General features: G+C 49.8%; 1 protein-coding gene across 1 annotated transcript in view; it reads right to left on the bottom strand.

Annotated features, from left to right (window-relative positions):
• Window positions 1-5,651, bottom strand: part of LOC129700063 (cytosolic carboxypeptidase 2-like) — a 47,979-nt gene extending 42,328 nt beyond the window's left edge. Inside the window, exons 1-2 of the mRNA XM_055640241.1 lie at window positions 4,605-5,651; window positions 2,807-2,861 (exon numbers count right to left, since the gene is read on the bottom strand). Of these exons, the coding sequence (XP_055496216.1) occupies window positions 2,807-2,861; window positions 4,605-4,628 (79 nt within the window). The 5' untranslated portion in view covers window positions 4,629-5,651. The remainder of the gene's footprint in view (window positions 1-2,806; window positions 2,862-4,604) is intronic.
• Window positions 5,652-22,665: the final 17,014 nt, after the last annotated feature.

The following is a 22,665-nucleotide window of genomic DNA, read 5'->3' as shown; positions in this document are numbered from 1 at the left end:
TCTATGTTTCTAACTCATTCATGCCGACCAAGATGTAGGTCCATAAACGGACCTGTAGAGGGAGCTGCTGAGCCAGGCAAGCTGACCCATCAAGTCAACTCCACCATTCAATCATGGCTGATCTATCTCTCCCTCCGAACCCCATTCCCCTGCCTTCTCCCCATAACCTCTGACACCCGTACTAATCAAGAATTTATCTGTCTCTACCTTTATAACAAGAGCAATCGAGTATAGGAGCAAAGAGGTCCTTCTGCAGTTGTACAGAGCCCTAGTGAGACCACACCTGGAGTATTGTGTGCAGTTTTGGTCCCCTAATTTGAGGAAGGACATTCTTGCTTTTGAGGAAGTGCAGCGTAGGTTTACAAGGTTAATTCCCGGGATGGCGGGACTGTCATATGCTGAGAGAATGGAGGGGCTGGGCTTATACACTCTGGAGTTTAGAAGGGTGAGAGGGGATCTCATTGAAACATATAAGATTGTTAAGGGCTTGGACACGCTAGAGGCAGGAAACATGTTCCTGATATTGGGGGAGTCCAGAACCAGGGGCCACAGTTTAAGAATAAGGAGTAAGCCATTTAGAACGGAGACGAGGAAACACTTTTTCTCACAGAGAGTAGTGAGTATGTGGAATTCTCTGCCTCAGAGGGCGGTGGAGGCAGGTTCTCTGCATGCTTTCAAGAGAGAGGCTTTCTAGATAGGGCTCTTAAAAATAGCGGAGTCAGGGGATCTGAGGAGAAGGCAGGAACGGGGTACTGATTGGGGATGATCACCCATGATCACATTGAATGGCGGTGCTGGCTCGAAGGGCCTACTCCTGCACCTATTGTCAATTGTCTATTAAATATATCTGCTGGCTTGGTCTCCACAGCCTTCTGTGGCGAAGAATTCCACGGATGAAAAAGTGTTTCCTCATCTCAGTCCTAAATGGCCTATCTCTTATACATAAACTGTGACCCCTGGTTCTGGAATCCCCCAACATTGGGCTGAAGGGTCATCACACAACACCATCTAATAACCATATAACAATTACAGCACGGAAACAGGCCATCTCGACCCTTCTAGTCCGTGCCGAATACGTATTCTCCCCTAGTTCCATATACCTGCGCTCAGACCATAACCCTCCATTCCTTTCTCGTCCATATAACTATCCAATTTATTTTTAAATGATAAAAACGAACCTGCCTCCACCACTTTCACTGGAAGCTCATTCCACACAGCCACCACTCTCTGAGTAAAGAAGTTCCCCCTCATGTTACCCCTAAACTTCTGTCCCTTAATTCTCAAGTCATGTCCCCTTGTTTGCATCTTCCCTCCTCTCAGTGGGAAAAACTTATCCACGTCAACTCTGTCTATCCCTCTCATCATTTTAAAGACCTCTATCAAGTCCCCCGTTAACCTTCTGCGCTCCAAAGAATAAAGCCCTAACTTGTTCAACCTTTCTCTGTAACTTAGTTGCTGAAACCCAGGCAACATTCTAGTAAATCGCCTCTGTACTCTCTCTATTTTGTTGACATCCTTCCTATAATTAGGCGACCAAAATTGTACCCCATACTCCAGAATTGGCCTCAGCAATGCCTTGTACAATTTTAACATTACATCCCAACTTCTATACTCAATGCTCTGATTTATAAATCTGACTAAAGAAATCTCTCCGCATCTCCTTCCTAAAAGAACATCCGCTAATTCTGAGGCTGTGACCTCTAGTCCTAGACTCTCCCACTATAGACAATAGGCAATAGACAACGGGTGCAGGAGTAGGCCATTTGGCCCTGCGAGCCAGCACCGCCATTCACTGTGATCGTGGCTGATCATCCACAATAAGTACCCCGTTCCGAAACATCCTCTCTACATCCACTCTCAGGGGCACGAGGGCTGAAGGTGGCTGGGTGGGCGAGGAGAGAGTGAGGAGAGGAGAGGGAGGAGGGGAGGAGAGGAGAGGAGAGGAGAGGAGAGGAGAGTAGAGGGGAGGAGAGAGGAGGAGAGGAGAGGAGAGGGGAGAGGAGAGGAGAGTTGAAGAGGGAGGAGAGAGAGGAGGAGAGGAGAGGAGAGGAGAAAGGAGAGGAGAGTTGAAGAGAGTAGAAGATAGGAGAGGAGAGGAGAGGAGAGGCGAGGAGAAGAGCGGAGAGGAGAGGAGAGGAGAGGAGAGGAGAGGAGAGGAGAGGAGAGGAGAGGAGAGGAGAGGAGAGGAGAGGAGAGGAGAGGAGAGGGGAGGGGAGGAGAGGAGAGAGGAGAGGAGAGGGGGAGGAGAGGAGGAGAGGAGAGGAGAGGAGAGAGAGGAGAGGAGAGGAGAGGAGAGGAGAGGAGAGGTGGGGAGGAGAGGGGAGCATACCTCAGAAGAGAGGAGAGGGGAGGTTGAGGAGAGGAGGAGGGGAGGAGAAAGGCGAGGAGAGGGGAGGAGAGGAGAGAGGAGGAGAGGGGAGTATGGGAGAGGAGAGGAGGAGAGGGGAGGAGAGGAGAGTGGAGGAGAAAGGTGTGGAGAGGAGTGGAGAGGAGAGGAGAGGAGAGGGTAAGAGACGAGAGGAGAGGAGAATCTACTTAGAATCTACCAAGAATATACCTATCTCTGCCTTAAAAATATCAACTGTCGGCCTCCACAGCCATCTGTGGCAAAGAATTCCACAGATTCACCACCATCTGGGTAAAGAACTTCCTCCTCATCTCCTTCCTAAAGGAACATCCTTTAATTCCGAGGCTGTGCCCTCTGGTCCTAGACTCTCCCACTAGTGGAAACATCTTCTATGCATCAACTCCACCCAGCTCTTTCACTATTCGGTACGTTTCGATGAGGTAAGAGTCGATGACTGACCTGTCTGTTTCTGAGCGAAGTGCTTTCGCATAAACTGCAAATATACGTCTTTAGCCTGTGGGGAGAAAGGCAATGTTAGTTTTTACAATTAAAACAGGAAGTCCATTCGACATTCTTGCTATTGAGGGAGTGCAGTGTAGGTTCATCAGGTTAATTCCCGTGATGGCGGGACTGTCATATGCTGAGAGAATGGAGCAGCTGGGCTTGTACACTCTGGAGTTTAGAAGGATGAGAGGCGATCTCATTGAAACATATAAGATTATTAAGGGTTTGGACACGCTAGAGGCAGGAAGCATGTTCCCAATGTTGAGGGAGTCCAGAACCAGGGGCCACAGTTTACGAATAAAGGGTAAGCCATTTAGAACGGAGATGAGGAAACACTTTTTCTCAGAGAGTGGCGAGTCTGTGGAATTCTCTGCCTCAGAGGGCGGTGGAGGCCGGTTCTCTGGATGCTTTCAAGAGAGAGCTAGATAGGGCTCTTAAAGATAGCGGAGTCAGGGGATATGGGGAGAAGGCAGGTACGGGATACTGATTGTGGATGATCAGCCATGTCCCTACACACACTGGGGACAATTTTTACATTCACACCAAGCCAATTAAGCCAACATGCACATCTTTGGAGTGTGGGAGGAAACCGAAGATCTCGGAGAAAAACCATGCAGGTCACAGGGAGAACGTGCAAACTCTGTACAGGCAGCACCCGTCGTCAGGATCGAACCCGGGTCTCCGACGCTGCATTCGCTATAAGGCAGCAACTCTACCGCTGCGCCACCATGCAGCTCGAGTCTGACTCTCCTCTAGATTAAATTTGATCTTTGAATGCCTTGAAAACATCTTCCCCAGCTAACAACGATCTATTCCACGTGACCCTTGAACTTCGCCCTCTTTGATCTCTCGTTTTCACACCATACCCATATATGTTTCAATATGATGCACTCTCATTCTTCTAAACTCCAGAGTATACAAGCCCAGCCGTTCCATTCTCTCAGCACATGACATTCCCGCCATCCCGGGAATTAATCTTGTAAACATACAGTCCCCTCCATACCCCTTGTCCCCCTCTCCCCTGACTCTCAGTCTGAAGAGGATCTCGACCCGAAACATCACCAATTCCTTCTCTCCAGAGATGCAATAGACAATAGACAATAGGTGCAGGAGTAGGCCATTCGGCCCTTCGAGCCAGCACCGCCATTCAATGTGGCTGATCATCCACAATCAGTACCCTGTTGGTTACACAGAAAAGCTGGAGAAACTCAGCGGGTGCAGCAGCATCTATGGAGCGAAGGAAATAGGCAACGTTTCGGGCCGAAACCCTTCATCAGTACCCTGTTCCTGCCTTCTCCCCATATCCCCTGACTCCGCTATCTTTAAGAGCCCTATCTAGCTCTCTCTTGAAAGCATCCAGGGAACCTGCCTTCACCACCCTCTGAAGCAGAGAATTCCACAGACTCACAACTCTCTGTGTGAAAAAGTGTTTCCTCGTCTCCGTTCTAAATGGCTTACCCCTTATTCTTAAACTGTGGCCCCTGGTTCTGGACTCCCCCAACATCGGGAACATGTTTCCTGCCTCTAGTGTGTCCAAACCCTTAACAATCTTATATGGTTCAATAAGATACCCTCTCATCTTTCTAAACTCCAGAGTATACAAGCCCAGCTGCTCCATTCTCTCAGCGTGTGACCTGCCGGCATGACCCGCTGAGTTACTCCAGCACTCTGTGAAACGTCACCTATCCATGTTCTCCACAGATGCTGCCAGACCCACTGAGTTACTCCAGCACTCTGTGAAACGTCTACTCACAAACATGGTGTGCTCCACTCTCATGCATGCTCCAATATATTTTGCGTTTCCTTCTCCAAATGAACGTCGGAGCGAGGTTTGTGCCGCAGAGGAGACGTGTCTCGCAGCTTGCCCCGTCTAATGCCTATTGGGCTGAAGCGAGTCAAATCTTTGCCCCACAATCCAACCCACTGCTGCCTTTGGTGCCCTTTCATTTTTGATTGGCTAACAAAGATTGACCTCCGACACCCACCGCTGAGGTCAGAGACGGGGGGGGGGACGTCGTCATAGAAACCGCGGGCGGCCAATGGGAGACGAGGTCCACTGGGCGTGGGGTCATTGTTACAACGAGGGGGGCTCTTGGGCTGAGCAGCCGCCGGCCACGGCTTCTATCCACACGGCCAGCAGTCACGTCCAAGCAGCATGGGCGGCGGGTAGAGCTGCTGCCTCACATCGCCAGAGACCCGGGTTCCGTCCTGACCTCGACTGCCGTCTGTACCAGGTTTGTGCGTTCTCTCCCCGCGTGGACCTGCGTGGGTTTTCTCCGGGTGCTCTGGTTTCCTCCCACACTCCAAAGACGTGCAGGTTTGTCGGTAAGAATTATTCTTATCAGCTTTGGTAAGAATTATAAATTGTCCCCAGTGTTCATAAGGTCAGAAGTGATAGGAGCAGAATTAGGCCATTTGGCCCATCAAGTCTACCCTGCGGTTCAATCATGGCTGATCTATCTCTCCCATTCTCCTGCCTTCTCCCCATAACCCCTGACACCTGTACTAATCAAGAATCTATCTACCCCTGCCTTAAAAATATTCACTGACTTGGCCTCCACAGCCTTCTGTGGCAAAGAATTCCACAGATTCATCACCCTCTGACTAAAGAAATTCCTCCTCATCTCTTTCCTAAAAGAACGTCCTTTAATTCTGGGGATGTGACCTCTAGACCTAGACTCTCCCACCAGTGGAAACATCCTCTCCACATCCACTCTATCCAAGCCTTTCACTATTCTGTACGTTTCAATGAAGTCCCCCCTCATTCTTCTAAACTCCAGTGAGTACAGGCCCAGTGCCGTCAAACTCTGTGTGTAGGATAATGCTACAGAGGTAGTCGCTGGTCGGGCTGGACTCGATGGGCCGAAGGGCCTGTTCCATGCAGTATGTCTGAAAAAATAGTCCATAACTCCCAGAGAGTGGCAACACAAGTAGATGGTAAAGATGGCACTTGGTGCACTTGCCTTCATCTGTCTGGGCAATGCGTATAAGAGGGGGAGGGGGAGGGGGAGGAGGGGAGGGGGAGGGGGAAGGGGGGAGGGAGGAGATGGGTATGGGGGGGAGGGATGGAGGGGGGGAGGGGGGACTGCTGCATTGCCAACTGCATTTAAATGTCAGCAACAATAGTTATTGCTGTCGTCCTGAAGATAATTGAAGACAGATTTACTAGCTGAAGGAAGGCGCTGCAGATAGACATTTCCAGGACAATGGGGTCAGGGAGGGGTGTGTGTGTGTGTGTGTGTGTGTGGTGTGTGTGTGTGTGTGTGTGTGTGTGTGTGTGTGTGTGTGTGTGTGTGTGTGTGTGTGTGTGTGTGTGTGTGTGTGTGTGTGTGTGTGTGTGTGTGTGTGTCAGTGCGGGGTGGAAAGATGGCGGGGGGGGGGGTTAGAAGGCAGTCGGTGCAGAATGGATGGATTGAGGCAGGTGAATTAGTACGTGTTGGTTGGAGAAGGTAAAATTGTGAGGGGAGAGCACGGGTGATGTCAGTGATGTTGAACGGGGGGGGTTCAGTACGGGATGGATGGGGGTAGACAAAAGTGCTGGCAGCATCTGTGGAGCGAAGGAAATAGGTAACGTTTCGGGTCGAGACACCTCTTCAGACTGTTCCCCCCATTCTTCTTGAATGGGAGGATCAGTACAGGATGGATGGGGGGGGGGGGTCAGTTCAGTGTGGATCAGAGGGTCTGTGCAGGATGAATGGGGGATCACTAATGGCTGAATGATGGGAAGGTGCAGGGTAAATGAAGGGTGGGTCAGTACGGGATGAAGGCGTGGATTAGTATAGGTTGGATGGGGGATCAGTACAGGATGGATGGAGGAGAAGTTCAGGATGGATGGGAAAGGGGTAAGTACAGGGTGAATTGGGGAACCAGTGTAGGATGGATGGGGGGGTGGCAGGAGAATCAATGCGAGGTGGATAGGGTGATCAGCGCAGGATGAATAGATTGGGGGGGGCGAGATGGGGAGGGGAGCACAGGGGATGTCAGTGAGGACTGAATAGAGGTGGGAATGGGGATCAGTGCGGGATGGAGAGGAGGGGTCCCAGGATAAGGGGGGGTGGAGGGGGCTTACAAGAGAGAGAGAGAGAGAGAGAGAGAAGGGGGGGGAGGTATGGAAGAAGGAGGGTCAGCGTTCCTCGGCCAACACGCCCCGCTACCTTGGCCTTGCCACCGCCTCCCTCCTCCGCCAGCCAACAGCAAGGTGCGGGGCCGAGCGGTGCAGCTCAAAGATCCTATAGCTATAGTATCTTTGGTGCAGCTGCTTCAGAAGGGTCAGTTATCTTTGGTGCAAATCCGCTAACGGCGCTTTCAAAACAAACCCGCACGCCGAGGCCTCCCCCTCCCCCTCCCTCCCTCCTCCCGGCCTCGTGCGTGCGGGAGGGTTTGTATTGAAAGCGCCGTTAGCGGATTTGCAAGCAGCGGCCGCTATCAGGGAGGAGGAGATGGAGCCGCTGTTCGGGGCCCGTCATTCGCTCCGACCCTTCCTCAACCCGCACCTAGTATCTTTCCCACGCAATACAGCTGTCACCGCCAATACAAAACGTCACGTTCCTTTTCTCCAGAGATGCTGCCTGACCCGCGGAGTTACTACAGTTTTTTGTGTCTATCTTCGGTACAAACCAGTATCTGGTTGCCAAGCCGGGCAAAACGACTGGATGTTTAGATTGGCCGGAGGCGCTTTGAGTGGTCAATGGCACCCGGGCAACCGCTAATTTCGAGCCCTGCACAATCCAATCAGTTGTATGCTCGCTGAATAAAACCATCCTTAAGTTATACATCATTTGTAAATCTTGCTCAAAACAAATGTTATTTTGTGAAATACTTCATTTAGATAACCCCACCATTACAGACAGATCTCATTCCACTCTCTGGCTATTGGAAAAAAACCAGACCCATTCTATAGTTGAGAAACAACTCCATAGACACAAAAATCATTAAGGAACATTCCAGGGCTAGAGCAACTGGAATCTTCAAATTGCTATTATTTTTCCAGATACCGCAGTTGTGAACAGTGTGATTAGATGAATTACAGAGTGCAAATTTAAAACAAACATCAACTCATACACAGCACAAGAGCCATTTTAAAAGTTTTTTTTTTCAAACAGTAAAAAAGAAATCTAACAGAATCTAATTTATAAACATATTAATCTTTAACAAAAATTAACAGAATTATGAATGAACAGAATTATGAATTATGAATCTAACACTACATCACACACACAAACTGTTCCCCCGTAATGCTGATTACACTGCGAGACGGATATACAAATTTGGGTTGGGTTACTAAAATGGCCGAAGAAATGGCCCACTGCATACTACACGTCAGCCCATTGGATTTAGCAGGAGTGGACTATCTTGCTCCACTATAGGATCTGTGGTCCGCACTTCAACTCCCCCCTCCCATTCCGAATCCGCCCTTTCTGTCCTGGGCCTCCTCCATGGCCAGAGTGAGTCCCACTGTAAATTGGAGGAGCAGCACCTCATATTTCGCTTGGGCAGTTTACACCCCAGCAGTATGAACATTGACTTCTCCAATTTCAGGTAGTCCCTGCTTTCTCCCTCCTTCCCCTCCCCTTCCCAGCTCCCCCACAGCCCACTGTCTCCACCTCTTCCCTTCTTCTTCCCACCCCCCCCCCCCCCCCCACACTCACATCAGTCTGAAGAAGGGTCTCAACCCCAACAAGTCGCCTATTTCCTTCTCTCCATAGATGCTGCCTCACCCGCTGAGTTCCTTCAGCATTTTTGTCTACCTGGATTAGGGGGTATTGGACTGACTTGAATTGATTTCTCGGTAGAGTCGGAGATTGAGGGGAGACCTGATAGAAGTATATAAAATAAAAAAGGCTGCTACTATCACAGCTCTTACAAAACAGTTAGACAGGTACATGCACAGGTGTAGAGCGACATGGGCCAAACGCAGGCAGGTGGGACTAGTGTAGATGAGGCATGTTGGTCAGTGTGGGCTAGTTGAGCCAAAAAGGGCCTGTTTCCACTCTGTATAACTCTAGGACCAACTCTGGTGAGCCTAGAATGGGGTAGCATAATACATCTTGGGCCGAAGAGCCTCGTGATTTATGACTCCTTGACTTATGTTTACTCTGTTGAACTTAAAATCATTATCAAGATTATCATAGAAACATAGAAACATTTAGGTGCTAGGCCATTCGGCCCTTCGAGCCTGCACCGCCATTCAATATGATCATGGCTGATCATCCACTCAGATCCCGTACCTGCCTTCTCTCCATACCCCCTGATTTAGCCACAAGGGCCACATCTAACTCCCTCTTAAATATAGCCAATGACTGGCCTCAACTACCCTCTGGCAGAGAGTTCCAGAGATTCACCACTCTCTGTATGAAAAAAGTTCTTCTCATCTCGTTTAAGAAGGAACTGCAGATGCTGGAAAAATCGGAGGTAAACAAAAATGCAGGAGAAATTCAGCGGGGGTGCGGCAGCATCTATGCAGCGAAGGAAATAGGCAACGTTTTGGGCCGAAACCCTTCTTCAGACTGCAGAGAAGTATCCAGAGAACCGGCCTCCACTGCCCTCTGAGGCAGAGAATTCCACAGACTCACAACTCTCTGTGTGAAAAAGTGTTTCCTCGTCTCCGTTCCAAATGCCTCGCCCCTTATTCTTATTTTGAAAGTATAGACTAATAAAGTATGATTATGGTTATGATGAGACTCCAAATCGTGGAACATGATAATTGCCGTGCAAACTTGCCCAGGGGAAAATCTAACTCATCAAATGATTCCTAGGTAACAAGTCCCCGCATGTAATGAATGCTGGAGGGCGTCAGCAGCTTTATTCAGCCGAGCATTAATTAATCTGGATGTGCTCACTATGGAATCACTGCACAACCCCACACTGTTCGTCTGGGTAACTACCTCCGGATGTTACTTAGTTTAATTTAGTTTAGAGATACAGCGCGCAAACAGGCCCTTCGGCCCACCAAGTCCGCTCCGACCAGCGATCGATCCCTGCACATTAGACACAACAGAGGATGTATTTCCTGCGGCAGCTGAGGAAGCACAATCTGCCACAGGCAACGATGGTCCAATTCTACACGGCCACCGTAGAGTCTGTCCTCACCTTCTCCATCATGGTCTGGTTTGGCTCAGCCACCAAGCACGACACCTGGAGGCTGCAGCGAATCGTCCGATCAGCTGAGAAGGTTATTGGCTGCAACCTTCCCTCCATTGATGAACTGTACACTGCACGGGCCAGGATGCGAGCGGGCAAGATCATCTCTGACCCCTCTCACCCTGGCCACAAACTCTTTGAATCACTTCCCTGTGGAAGGCGACTCCGGACTGTCAAAGTTGCCACAGCCAGACATAAAAACAGCTTTTATCCACAAGTAGTTGCTCTACTCAACAGCCAAAAATCTGTAGCCTCCCTATGATCTGGTATTTTGTTGGTTCACATGCTTGATCAATGGTGTTTTATCATTAATGTTTTATTATTATTAATGTTTAGTGTTTTCTGAGTCAATCGTAACTGTCACTGTATGTCATGTTGTTACTTGTGGGCGGAGCACCAAGGCAAATTCCTTGTATGTGAATACTTGGCCAATAAACGTACTTACTTACTTACTTACTTACTTAGCACTATCCTATGTAGACACAAATGCTGGAGGAACTTAGCGGGTGAGGCAGAATCTATGGAGCGAAGGAATAGGTGACGTTTCGGGTCGACACCCTTTCGGGTTGAGGTCATAGATGCTGCCTCACCCGCTGAGTTTCTCCAGCATTTTTGTCTACCTTCAATTTTTCCAGCATCTGCAGTTCTTTCTTAAGCATTATCCTACACACTAGGAACAATTTACATTTCATTCCAAGCCAATTAACCTACAAACATGGATGTCTTTGGAGTGTGGGAGGAAAACGCATGTCCCGGGGAAAATCCACGCAGGTCACGGGGAGAACGTGCAAACTCCGTACAGACAGCACCCATAGTCGGGATGGAACCCGGGGTCTCTTGGCGCTGTGAGGCAGCAACTCTACCTGGAGCCACCAGGCGGCCCATTATGTTCAGATATCACCATCATAGATTTACGGTAGACAAGAGTGCTGGAGAAACTCAGCGGGTGAGGCAGCATCTATGGAAACGAAGGAATAGGTGACGTTTCGGGTCATCTTAAGGTTCATCAAAAGTAACTTGTCTAACATCCTTTAGACTTCATTTTAGACTTTAGTGATACGGTGTGTAAACGGGCCCTTCGGCCCATCAAGTCCGCGCCGACCAGCGATCACCACCGTACACTAGCACCATCCGACACACACTAGAGACAATGTACAATATTTACCAAAGGCAGTGAACCTGCAAACTTGTACATCTTTGGAGTGTGGGAGGAAACCGGAGCACCCGGAGAAATCATTGGCTCAGCGAGAGAGAGAGAGAGAGAGAGAGAGAGAGAGAGAGAGAGAGAGAGAGAGAGAGAGAGAGAGAGAGAGAGAGAGAGAGAGAGAGAGAGAGAGAGAGAGAGAGAGAGAGAGAGAGAGAGAGAGAGAGAGAGAGAGAGAGAGGGAGAGAGAGAGAGAGAGAGGGAGAGAGGGAGGGAGGGAGAGGAGTGGAGGTTACACGAGGAATGCCCTTGTCTGAGAGTCGTGGCGGGAGAAGAGAATGCAACATTGTCGGGTTCCCTGAACTCGACTTCACCCTGCAACAATAACAAGAGATCTTTCTGTACTTGGTTCCACGTGCAACGTTCAACCTCCCGTAGTTTAACACTTTGAGGGTGCTGGTTGTACATTGATCGGAGAGTGGAGGATGGAACTGCAGATGCTGCTTCGTTTAAACCAAGAGATACAGCCACAAAATGCTGGAGTCTGAAGAAGGGTCTCAATAGACAATAGGTGCAGGAGTAGGCCATTCGGCCCTTCGAGCTAGCACCGCCATTCAATGTGATCATGGCTGATCATCCACAATCAGTACCCCGTTCCTGCCTTCTCCCCATATCCCCTGACTCTGTTATTTTTAAAAGCCCTATCTTGAAAGTATCCAGAGAACCGGCCTCCACCGCCCTCTGAGGCAGAGAATTCCACAGACTCTCAACTCTCTCTGTGAGAAAAAGTGTTTTCCTCGTCTCCGTTCTAAATGACTTACCCCTTATTCTTAAACTGTGGCTCCTAGTTCTGGACTCCCCCAACATCGGGAACATGTTTCCAGCCTCTAGCGTTTCCAAGCCCTTAATAATCTTATATGTTTCAATAAGATTCCCTCTCATCCTTCTAAACTCCAGAGTATACAAGCCCAGCCACTCCATTCTCTCAGCATATGACAGTCCCGCCATCCCGGGAATTAACCTCGTAAACCTACGCTGCACTCCCTCAATAGCAAGAATGTCCTTCCTCAAATTATGGGACCAAAACTGCACACAATACTCCAGGTGCGGTCTCACTAGGGCCCTGTACAACTGCAGAAGGACCTCTTTGCTCCTATACTCAACTCCTCTTGTCATGAACGCCAACATGCCATTCAATTTCTTCACCCGAAATGTCCCCCGTTCCAAAGATGCTGCCTGTTCCGCTGAGTTACTCCAGCATTTGTTTCTATCTTTGATCAGAGAGTGGAGCCACAACATTGTGGCACGGTGGTGCAGCGGTAGAGTTGCTGCCTCACAGCGCCAGAGACATGGGTTCGATCCTGACTACGGGTGCTGATTGTACAGAGTTTGTACGTCCTCCCTGTGACTCCGTGGGTTTTTCCTGGGTGCTCAGGTTTCCTCCCACACACCAAAGACTTGCGGGTTTGTAGTTTAATTGGCTTCTGTAAATTGTAAATTGTCCCAGTTGAGTGTAGGATAGTGCTAGTGTACGTGGTGATCGCTGGTCGGTGCGGACTCGGTGGGCCGAGGGGCCTGTTTCCGCGCTGTATCTCTGAAGCCTAAACTAAAGTTTAAAGATGCTTTAAACAGCGTTGTCGGCACGATAGATGGATGAAAGACGGTGAAGGAGTGGGTGTTTACATAATTACCTGACTCGGCAAGAGAATGACTCATTCAACAAAAATTGTCTGCTTGTTTTAAAAAAACGGCAATAACCAGAAAAACCTGGAGTATTGTGTACAGTTTTGATCCCCTAATTTGAGGATGGACATTCTTGCTATTGAGGGAGTGCAGCGTAGGTTTACAAGGTTAATTCCCGGGATGGCGGGACTGTCATATGCTGAGAGAATGGAGCAGCTGGGCTTGTACACTCTGGAGTTTAGAAGTATGAGAGGATATCTCATTGAAACATAGAAACATAGAAACATAGAAAATAGGTGCAGGAGTAGGCCATTCGGCCCTTCAAGCCTGCACCGCCTTTCGATATGATCATGGCTGATCATCCAACTCAGTATCCCATCCCTGCCTTCTCTCCATACCCCCTGACCCCTTTAGCCACAAGGGCCACATCTAACTCCTAACATCTAACATATAAGATTATTAAGGATTTGGACATGCTAGAGGCAGGAAACATGTTCCCGATGTTGGGGAAGTCCAGAACCAGGGGCCACACTTTAAGAATAAGGGGTAAGCCACTTAGAAAGGAGATGAGGAAACACTTTTTCTCACAGAGAGTGGCGAGTCTGTGGAATTCTCTGCCTCAGAGGGCGGTGGAGGTCGGTTCTTTGGATACTTTCAAAAGAGAGCTAGATAGGGCTCTTAAAGACAGCGGAGTCAGGGGATATGGGGAGAGAGCAGGAAAGGGGTACTGATTGTGGATGATCAGCCATGATCACATTGAATGGCGGTGCTGGCTCGAAGGGCCGAATGGCCTACTCCTATTGTCTATTGTCTATTGTCTATTGTCAAAGTCTACTCTGCCATTCAATCATGGCTGATCTATCTCTCCCTCCTAACCCCATTCTCCTGCCTTCTCCCCATAACCCCTGATCAGTCTGCTGAGGGATCTCGACCTGAAACGTCACCCATTCCTTCTCTCCAGAGATGCTGCCTGACCCGCTGAGTTACTCCAGCTTTTTGTGTCCATGTTTTCACACACAAAGTGCGGTCAGATAATCATGTGTCATCACCAGCTGACCCTGGATGTCGAAACAAAAACACCCCCTTGTTAACGAGGTATTACTGACGCATGTTGAGAATCAGATTCATGTTTGGGCCCACAATGTCCACATACAAAAGGCAATGCCAGATAAAACTAGTCCTCAGCTGACCCTGGATGTCGAATCAAAAACACCCCCTGCATATCGAGGTATTCCTGAACATGTTGAGAATCATAATATCTGTTTCCACCCACCCTGGTCCGTGCGCAAAGACAATGCCAAGATAAACTCTGGAAAATCAACAACCAGGTGAGGCAGGTTCGCTGGATATCCATTCAAGAGAGAGCTAGAAACCTCGTAAAGATAGCGGAATATATAATATCTGCCTCCACCACCCCTGGCAGTGCGTTCCAGGCACCCACCACCCTCTGGAAAATCAAAAACCAGAGGCAGGTTCTCTGGATACTTTCAAGAGAGAACTAGATAGGGCTCTTAAAGATAACGGAGTCAGGGGATGTGGGGAGAAGGCAGGAATGGGGTACTGATTGTGGATGATCAGCCATGATCACATTGAATGGCGGTGCTGGCTCGAAGGGCCGAATGGCCTACTCCTGCACCTATTGTCTATTGTCTATTGACGTAGGTTTAAGGTGAGGGGCACCTGGGGTGTAATACGGTGGTTGGTGTATGGAACGAGCTGCCGGAGGAGGTAGTTGAGGCCGGTACTATAACAACATTTAAAAAACACTTGCACAGATACATGGATAGGAAAGGTTTAGGACTTTATTCCTTGGAGCGCAGGAGTGATGGTTGAAATGCACACTTTTACCCAGAGTAGGGGAATCGAGAACCAGAAGATGTCGGTTTAAGGTGAGAGGGGAAAGATTCAATGGGAACATGAGGGGCAACTTTTTCACACAGATGGTGGTGCGTATTTGTGGACCACACACAGGCAAACGGCACTATAGATGGGGTGTCTTGGTCAGCATGGTAAGTTGGGCCGAAGGGCCTGTTTCCGAGCTGTGAGAGAGAGAGATAGCTACGGCAGAAACTACAGCTCTGCCTTTAATACCATTACACCATCCAAGCTCATCACCAACCTCACTGGACCTGATGTTTAAGAAGGAACTGCAGATGCTGGAAAATCAAAGGTAGACAAAAGTGCTGGAGAAACTCAGCGGGTGCAGCAGCATCTATGGAGCGAAGGAAATAGGCAACGTTTCGGCCGGGCCGAAACGTTGCCTATTTCCTTCGCTCCATAGATGCTGCTGCACCCGCTGAGTTTCTCCAGCACTTTTGTCTACCTTCACTGGACCTGGTGCCAGATCTCATCTCTGTAACTGGATCCTCAACTTCCTGACCAACAGACCCCACTCAGTGAGGATAAGGGACAAATCATCCTCTACGATGGTCCTCAACACTGGTGCTCCACAAGGCTGCGTTCTCAGCCCCCATCTTTACTCCTTGTACACCCACCACTGTGCAGCCACGTACTAATCTAATTCAATTTTAATAATTCCACAGACGACACCACCATTGTGGGCCGGATAACAACTAATGATGAGACGGAGTACGGGAAGGAGATCGAGAACCTCGTGTCCGCGTGTCGAGATCAACAACCTTTCTCTCAAAGTCAGCAAGACAAAGGGGACAGTGATGGACTTCAGGAAGTGAAGTTGTCCACATTCCCCAGTTTGCATTGATGGTGCCAAAGTAGGGAAGGTTGAAAACTAGGCGTCAATATCACCAACTACATCTCCTGGGCCACCCATATTGAAGCCACGACCAAGAAAGCACATCGACGCCTCTCCTTCCTTAGAAGGTTTAGGAAGTTCCGCATATCCCCAACAACTCTCCCCAACTTCTACAGATGCGCCGTAGAGAGCATTTTATCGGGATGCATCACAGCTCGGTTTGGGAACAGCTCCATCAAGACTGCGAGAAATTGCAGAGAATTGTGGACGCAGCCCAGACCGTCACGCAACCCAACCTCCCTTCCATTGACTCCATCTACACTTCACGTTGCCTCGGCAAGGCCAGCAGCATAATCAAGGACCAGTCTCACCCCCAGTCACTCCCTCTTCTCCCCTCTCCCATCGGGCAAGAGGTACAGGAGTGTGAAAACGCACGCACACACCTCCAGATTCAGGGACAGTTTCTTCCCAGCTGTTATCAGGCAACTGAATCATCCTACCACAACCCGAGAGCAGTGCTGAACTACTATCTACCTCATTGGTGACCCTCGGACTATCCTTGATCGGACTTTGCTGGCTTTAGCTTGCACTAAACGTTATTCCCTTATCATGTATCTGTACACTGTGAATGGCTCGATTGTAATCATGTATTGTCTTTCTGCTGACTGGTTAACACGCAACATAAGCTTTTCACTGTATCTCAGTACACATGACAATAAACTAAACTGAACTGAACGGAACGTTGACATTATAGTATGGAAACATGCCCTTCGAAAAATAAACTAGCCCTCGCAACTTAAAGCTATGCTCTAGTATTTGAAACTTCCTCTCCCGAAAAATAATCCTATCTGTGTACCTATTAGTCATAGAGTCACAGGCATAGAGTATGGAAAAGGCCCTTCGGCCCAACTTACCCATGCCAACCAAGATGCCCCATCTATGCTAGTCCCACCTGCCCAAGTTTGACTCGGTGGGCCGAAGGGCCTGTTTCCTCGCTGTATCTATAAAGTAATCTCTAAACTGGCCAATTCACTGGATGTATTCAAGAGAGAGTTAGACAATAGACAATAGGCGCAGGAGTAGGCCATTCGGCCCATCGAGCCTGCAGCGCCATTTAATATGATCATGGCTGATCATCCCCAATCAGTTCCTGCCTTCTCCCCATATCCCCTGACTCCGCTATTTTTAAGAGCCCTATCCAGCTCTCTCTTGAAAGAATCCAGAGAACCAACCTCCACCGCCCTCTGAGGCAGAGAATTCCACAGAATTCCACAGAATAGATTTAGCTCTCAGGGCTAATGGAATCAAGGGATGTGGGGAGAAGGCAGGAACGGGGTACTGATTCGGGTTGATCAGCCATGATCACAGTGAATGGTGGTGCTGGCTCGAAGGGCCGAATGGCCTCCTCCTGCACCTATTGTCTATGTCATTTTATTTACTTCGGCACCTATGTTTCTATGTAATTCTCTGCCTCAGAGGGCAGTGGAGGCCAATTCCCTGGATGCTTTCCAGAGAGTTAGAGAGAGCTCTTAGAGAGAGAGTTAGATAGAGCTCTTAAAGATAGCGGAGTCAGTGGATAATGGGAGAAGGCAGGAGCGGGGCACTGAATCTAGATGATCAGTCATGATCACATTGAACGGCGGTGCTGGCTCGAAGGGCCGAATGGCCTGCTCCTGCACCGATTTTCTATGTTTCTATGTTTCTATGTTTAACTAAAACTAAACTTCTGAAGTTCCAGAGAAAACAGTCCAAGTTTTTCACGGCAGTGTTTGTGGAATGTTCCGTCTTAATAGCTGGAGTCGGAACACTTTCTTCCGTTCAATTTGATCCCATCACAGAGGATCTGTGTGTGTTTCTTGATCCAAAGCTGGGTTGGGCAATGAACGGCCAGCTTCCTCCAGCAGCCCTGATGACTTGAAACAAAATGTAAACTCAATATGGACAAAAATATGCAGCTCTTGTCGAGTGAAGGCAGGCTGGGCCACCGAATCACATGAGCAGTCAGCATTGTCGAATGACTCACTTGTGTTATTTATTCTTGGGGCGTGGGGGTGACAGTTAGTCAAATTTATTTGTCTTCATGAACAGGAGCTCATCTCACTGGACTCGTGGGGAAGGTGGTACCAGAGTGGACGCATAGTGTTTAGATTAAGTAAGTAAGTAAGTGATCGCTGGTCGGCACGGACTCGGTGGGCCGAAGGGCCCGTTTCCGCACTGTATCACTAAAGTCTAAAATGAAGTCTAAAGGGTGTCAGACAAGATACTTTTGATGAACAAATCTCTGATGGTTCAGGGTTAAGATGATCCGAAACGTCACCTATTCCTTCGTTTCCATAGATGCTGCCTCACCCGCTGAGTTGCTCCAGCATTTTTGTCTACCTTCGATTTTTCCAGCATCTGCAGTTCCTTCGCGGAAATAGGCCCTTTGGCCCACCGAGTCCACGCCGACCAGCGACCCCCGCACACTAGCATTATCCTACACACTCTAGGGACAATTTACATTTATACCAAGCCAATTAACCTACAAACCTGTACGTCTTTGGAGTGTGGGAGGAAACCGGAGTACCCGGAGAAAACCCACGCAGGTCACGGGGAGAACGTACAAACTCCGTACAGACAGCACCCGTAGTCAGGATCGAACCTGGGTCTCTGGCGCTGTGAGGCAGCAACTCTACCGCTGCGCCACCGTGCTGCCCTGTTCTGGCGTAGCTCAGTTCAGTTTATTGTCACGTGTATCGAGGTACAGTGAAAAGTTTTTGTTGCCTGCTAACCAGTCAGTGGAAAGACAATACATGATTACAATCGAGCCATTTACAGTGTACAGATACATGATAAGGGAATAACGTTTAGTGGACAAAGGACATTTATTGTCACGTACACCAATTGGTGGAGTGAAATTAAGTTGCCATTGCAGCACACCAATAAAAATAAAACACAACATTAAAGAAGAATTTAACAATAAACATAAAAACATCCCCCCACAATGGTTCCCACTGGGAGGGAAGGCAGCAAAGTCCAGTCCTCATCCCCTTGTTCACCCGTGGTCGGGGCCTATTTGAGGCCTCCACAGTCGCCGCGACGGTGGCCCGATGCTACAGGCCCTCTCACCGGGTGATGGAGTTCCGGTGTCGGGAGAACATTCTTCAGCGGCTTGGAGTGTCTGGAATGGCTGCTTGACACTGCGCGGAAACAGTCCCTTCGGCCCACCGGATCCACGCCGACCAGCGATCCCCGCACACTAACACTATCCTACACACACTAGGGACAATTTTTACATTTACCAAGCCAATTAACCTCCAAACCTGCACGTCTTTGAAGTGTGGGAGGAAACCGAAGATCTCGGAGGAAACCCACGCAGGTCACGGGGGGAGAACGTGCAAACTCCATGCAGACAGCACCCGTGGTCGGGATGGAACCTGGGTCTCCGGCGCTGCATTTGCTGTAAGGCAGCAACTCTGCCACCGTGACAGATGGGAGAGGGGAGAAGAGAGGAGTGGCCAGGGTAACTCAGTGGGACAGGCAACATCTCTGGAGAACATGAATAGGTGATGTTTTGGGTAGGGACCTATCTTCAGACCGACTGGATGGGGGGGGGGGGAGGGGGGGGGGATGGGGGGAGGGGAGGGGGGTGGGGGATGGGGGAGGGGAGGGGAGGAGGGGGGAGATAGGGGGGGGGGGGGAGTTTGGGGGAGGGGGAGGGGGGAAGAGGAGGGGAGAAGATGTGGGGGGGAGGGGGAGATTGGGGGGGAGGGGGGGAGGGGGGGGGGGGAGGGGGGGGGGGGAAGGGGGGGGGGGGGGGGGGGGGGGGGGGGGGGGGGGGGGGGGGGAGGGGGGGGGGGGGGGGGGGGGGGGGGGGGGGGGGGGGAGGGGGAGGGGGAGGGGGGGGGGGGGGGGGTGAGGGGGGGGGGGGGAGGGGGAGGGGGGAGGGGGGGGGGGAGGGGGAGGGGGGGGGGGGGGGGGGGAGGGGGGAGGGGGGGGGGGGGGGGAGAGGGGGGGGAGGGGGGGGAGGGGGGAGAGGGGGGGGAGGAGGGAGGGGGAGATGTGGGACGGGGAGTAGTGGGAGGGAGAGGGGGGGGGGAGAGGAGGGGGGGAGATGTGGGGAGGGGGGGGAGAGGTGGGGAGGGGAGAGGGGGGGAGGGGGGGGAGGGGGAGATGTGTGGGAGGGGGAGATGTGGGAGGATGGGGGGAGGGGGTGCAGATGGGGGGGGAGATAGCTCCCTCACCTGTATCAACCTATCACTCAGCCAGGCTTTGTCCTGCCCCTCCTCTCTTCCACCTTTCTGTCCCCCCTCCCCCACACCCCGACATTCAAACAGTCTGAAGCAGTTTCTCTCACCGAAACTGGCAGAGAATTGCCGCAAACCGCCCGGCAATGTCATTTTAATTTCTCATCAAAAATAACATCGACTGTCTGAGCATTCATTTTGTTTTTGAGACGGATGGCTTCCTCCTCCTCAGCCCAGAGGGGATTGCCACAGTTAGTCAGGCAACTGAGATCACACATTTACAGACAGACTCTGAATGAGGGAGGAACCTGATCGAAACTTACCGAATAGGCCAGGATAGAGTGGATGTGGAGAGGATATTGCCACTAGTGGGAGAGTCTAGGACCAGAGGTCACAGCCTCAGAGTAAGGACATAAGTGATAGGAGTAGAATTAGGCCATTCGGCCCATCAAGTCTGCTCCAACATTCAATCATGGCTGACCAATCTCTCCCTCTAACCCTGCCTACTCCCCATAACCTCTGACACTCGTACTAATCAAGAATCGCTCTATCTCTGCCTTAAATATATCCACTGACTTGGCCTCAACAGCCATCTGTGGCAAAGCATTCCACAGATTCACCACCCTCTGACTGAAGACATTTCTGCTCATCTCCTTCCTAAACGAATGTTCTTTAATTCTGAGGCTGTGACCTCTATTCCTAGACTCTCCCACTAGTGGAAATATCCTCTCCACATCCACTCTATCCAAGCCTATCACTATTCTATAAGTTTCAATGAGTATAAGGATGTACCTTTAAGAAGATGAGGAGGAATGTATTTATCCAGAGGGTGGTGAATATTTGTTACTCAGTGCCACAGAAGGCTGGGGAGGCCAATTCAAAGGAAGATAGACACAAAATGCTGGAGTAACTCAGCGGGCCAGGCAGCATCTCTGGAGAGAAGGAATGGGTGACTTTTCGGGTCGAGACCCTTCTTCAGACTTAAGAGGGGTTATGGGGAGAAGGCAGGAGAATGGAGTTAGGGGGTAGAGATAGAACAGCCATGATTAAATGGCGGAGTAGACTTGATGGGCCGAATGGCCTAATTCTAATATTCTTTATGACCTTATTCCTTTTCTCCAGAGATGCTGCCTGTCCCGCTGAGTTACTCCAGCATTTTGTGTCTATCTTTTTTTGTTTCAACCAGCATCTGCAGTTCTTTCCTAAGTCAAATCAATGGATATCTTTAAGGCAGAGATAGATAGATCGATTCTTGATTAGTACGGGCGTCAGGACTATGGGGAGAAGGCAGGAGAATGGGGTTAGGAGGGAGAGATAGATCAGCCATGATTGATTGAATGGCAATAGACAATAGACAATAGGTGCAGGAGTAGGCCATTCGGCCCTTCGAGCCAGCACCGCCATTCAATTCATCCACAATCAATACCCCGTTCCTGCCTTCTCCCCATATCCCCTGACTCCACTATTTTTAAGAGCCCTATCTAGCTCTCTCTTGAAAGCATCCAGAGAACCTGCCTCCATCGCCCTCTGAGGCAGAGAATTCCACAGACCCACCACTCTCTGTAAAAAAAAGTGTTCCCTCGTCTCCGTTCTAAATGGCCTTATTCTTAAACTGTGACCCCTGGTTCTGGTCTCCCCCAACATCAGGAACATGTTTCCTGCCTCTAGTGTGTCCAAACCCTTAACAATCTTATATGTTTCCATGAGATACCCTCTCATCCTTCTAAATTCCAGAGTGTACAAGCCCAGCTGCTCCATTCTCTCAGCATATGACAGTCCCGCCATCCCGGGAATTAACCTCGTAAACCTACGCTGCACTCCCGCAATAGCAAGAATGTCCTTCCTCAAGTTAGGGGACCAAAACTGCACACAATACTCCAGGTGTGGTCTCACTAGGGCCCTGTACAACTACAGAAGGACCTCTTTGCTCCTATATTCGATTCATCTTGTTATAAATGGTGGAGTAGACTTGATGGGCCGAATGGTCGAATTCTGTTCCTGTCACTTATGACCTTATGAACACTAGGAACCTTCCTTATATATTCTACCACTGAGCCGTGGGGATTGCAGAGCCTGGAATCGAACCGGCTGTGCCCGCTGATTCAAAGGAACATCAGGTTGGATGGTTACACTTTTTCCATCGATGTACGGTTCTTTCCCCCCTCACGATCAGATCTCCAGTGAATGCCTGGTGTAAACCTCAGGTGTACCTGGGACCCAGGTGACAACCAATAAACAGGCAAAGCTCAGGTGGGGAGTACAAGAAAACAAACGCAGTTCAGTTTGCAGGTAGACAAAAATGTTGGAGAAACTCAGCGGGTGAGGCAGCATCTATGGAGTGAAGGATTCCTTCGCTCCATAGATGCTGCCGCACCCGCTGAGTTTCTCCAGCATTTTTGTCTACCTTCGATTTTCCAGCATCTGCAGTTCCTTCTTAAGCAGTTCAGTTTTCAGTTCCGTTTAGTCTATTGTCACGTGGGCCAGCCAGCGGAAAGACAACACACGATTCCCATCGAGCCGCCCACAGTGTAGGGATACAGGATAAAGGGAATAACATTTAGCGCAAGGTAAAGCCAGTAAAGTCCGATCAAAGATAGTCCGAGGGTCACCGATGAGGTAGATGCTTGGACTTCTCTCCAGTTATGGTAGGATGGTTCAGTTGCCTGATAACACCTGGACCAGAACTCTATTTGTAATGTGCGAGTCTACACCAGCGACAAGTGGGGTACCGCAAGGCTCGGTGTTGGGACCGCAGCTATTTACAACATACATTAATGATTTAAATGAAGGGATTAAATTAGCAAATTTGCAGATGACACAAAGTTGGGTGACAGTGTGAACTGTGAGGAGGATGCTACGAGGTTGCAGGGTGGCTTGGACAGGTTGGGTGAGTGGGCAGATGCATGGC

The sequence above is a fragment of the Leucoraja erinacea genome, chromosome 9 (assembly GCF_028641065.1).
Source record: "Leucoraja erinacea ecotype New England chromosome 9, Leri_hhj_1, whole genome shotgun sequence".
NCBI classification, from domain to species: Eukaryota; Metazoa; Chordata; class Chondrichthyes; order Rajiformes; family Rajidae; genus Leucoraja; species Leucoraja erinaceus.
The sequence above is the reverse complement of the archived record's forward strand: the minus strand, read 5'-3'. Positions and strand labels throughout refer to the sequence as shown.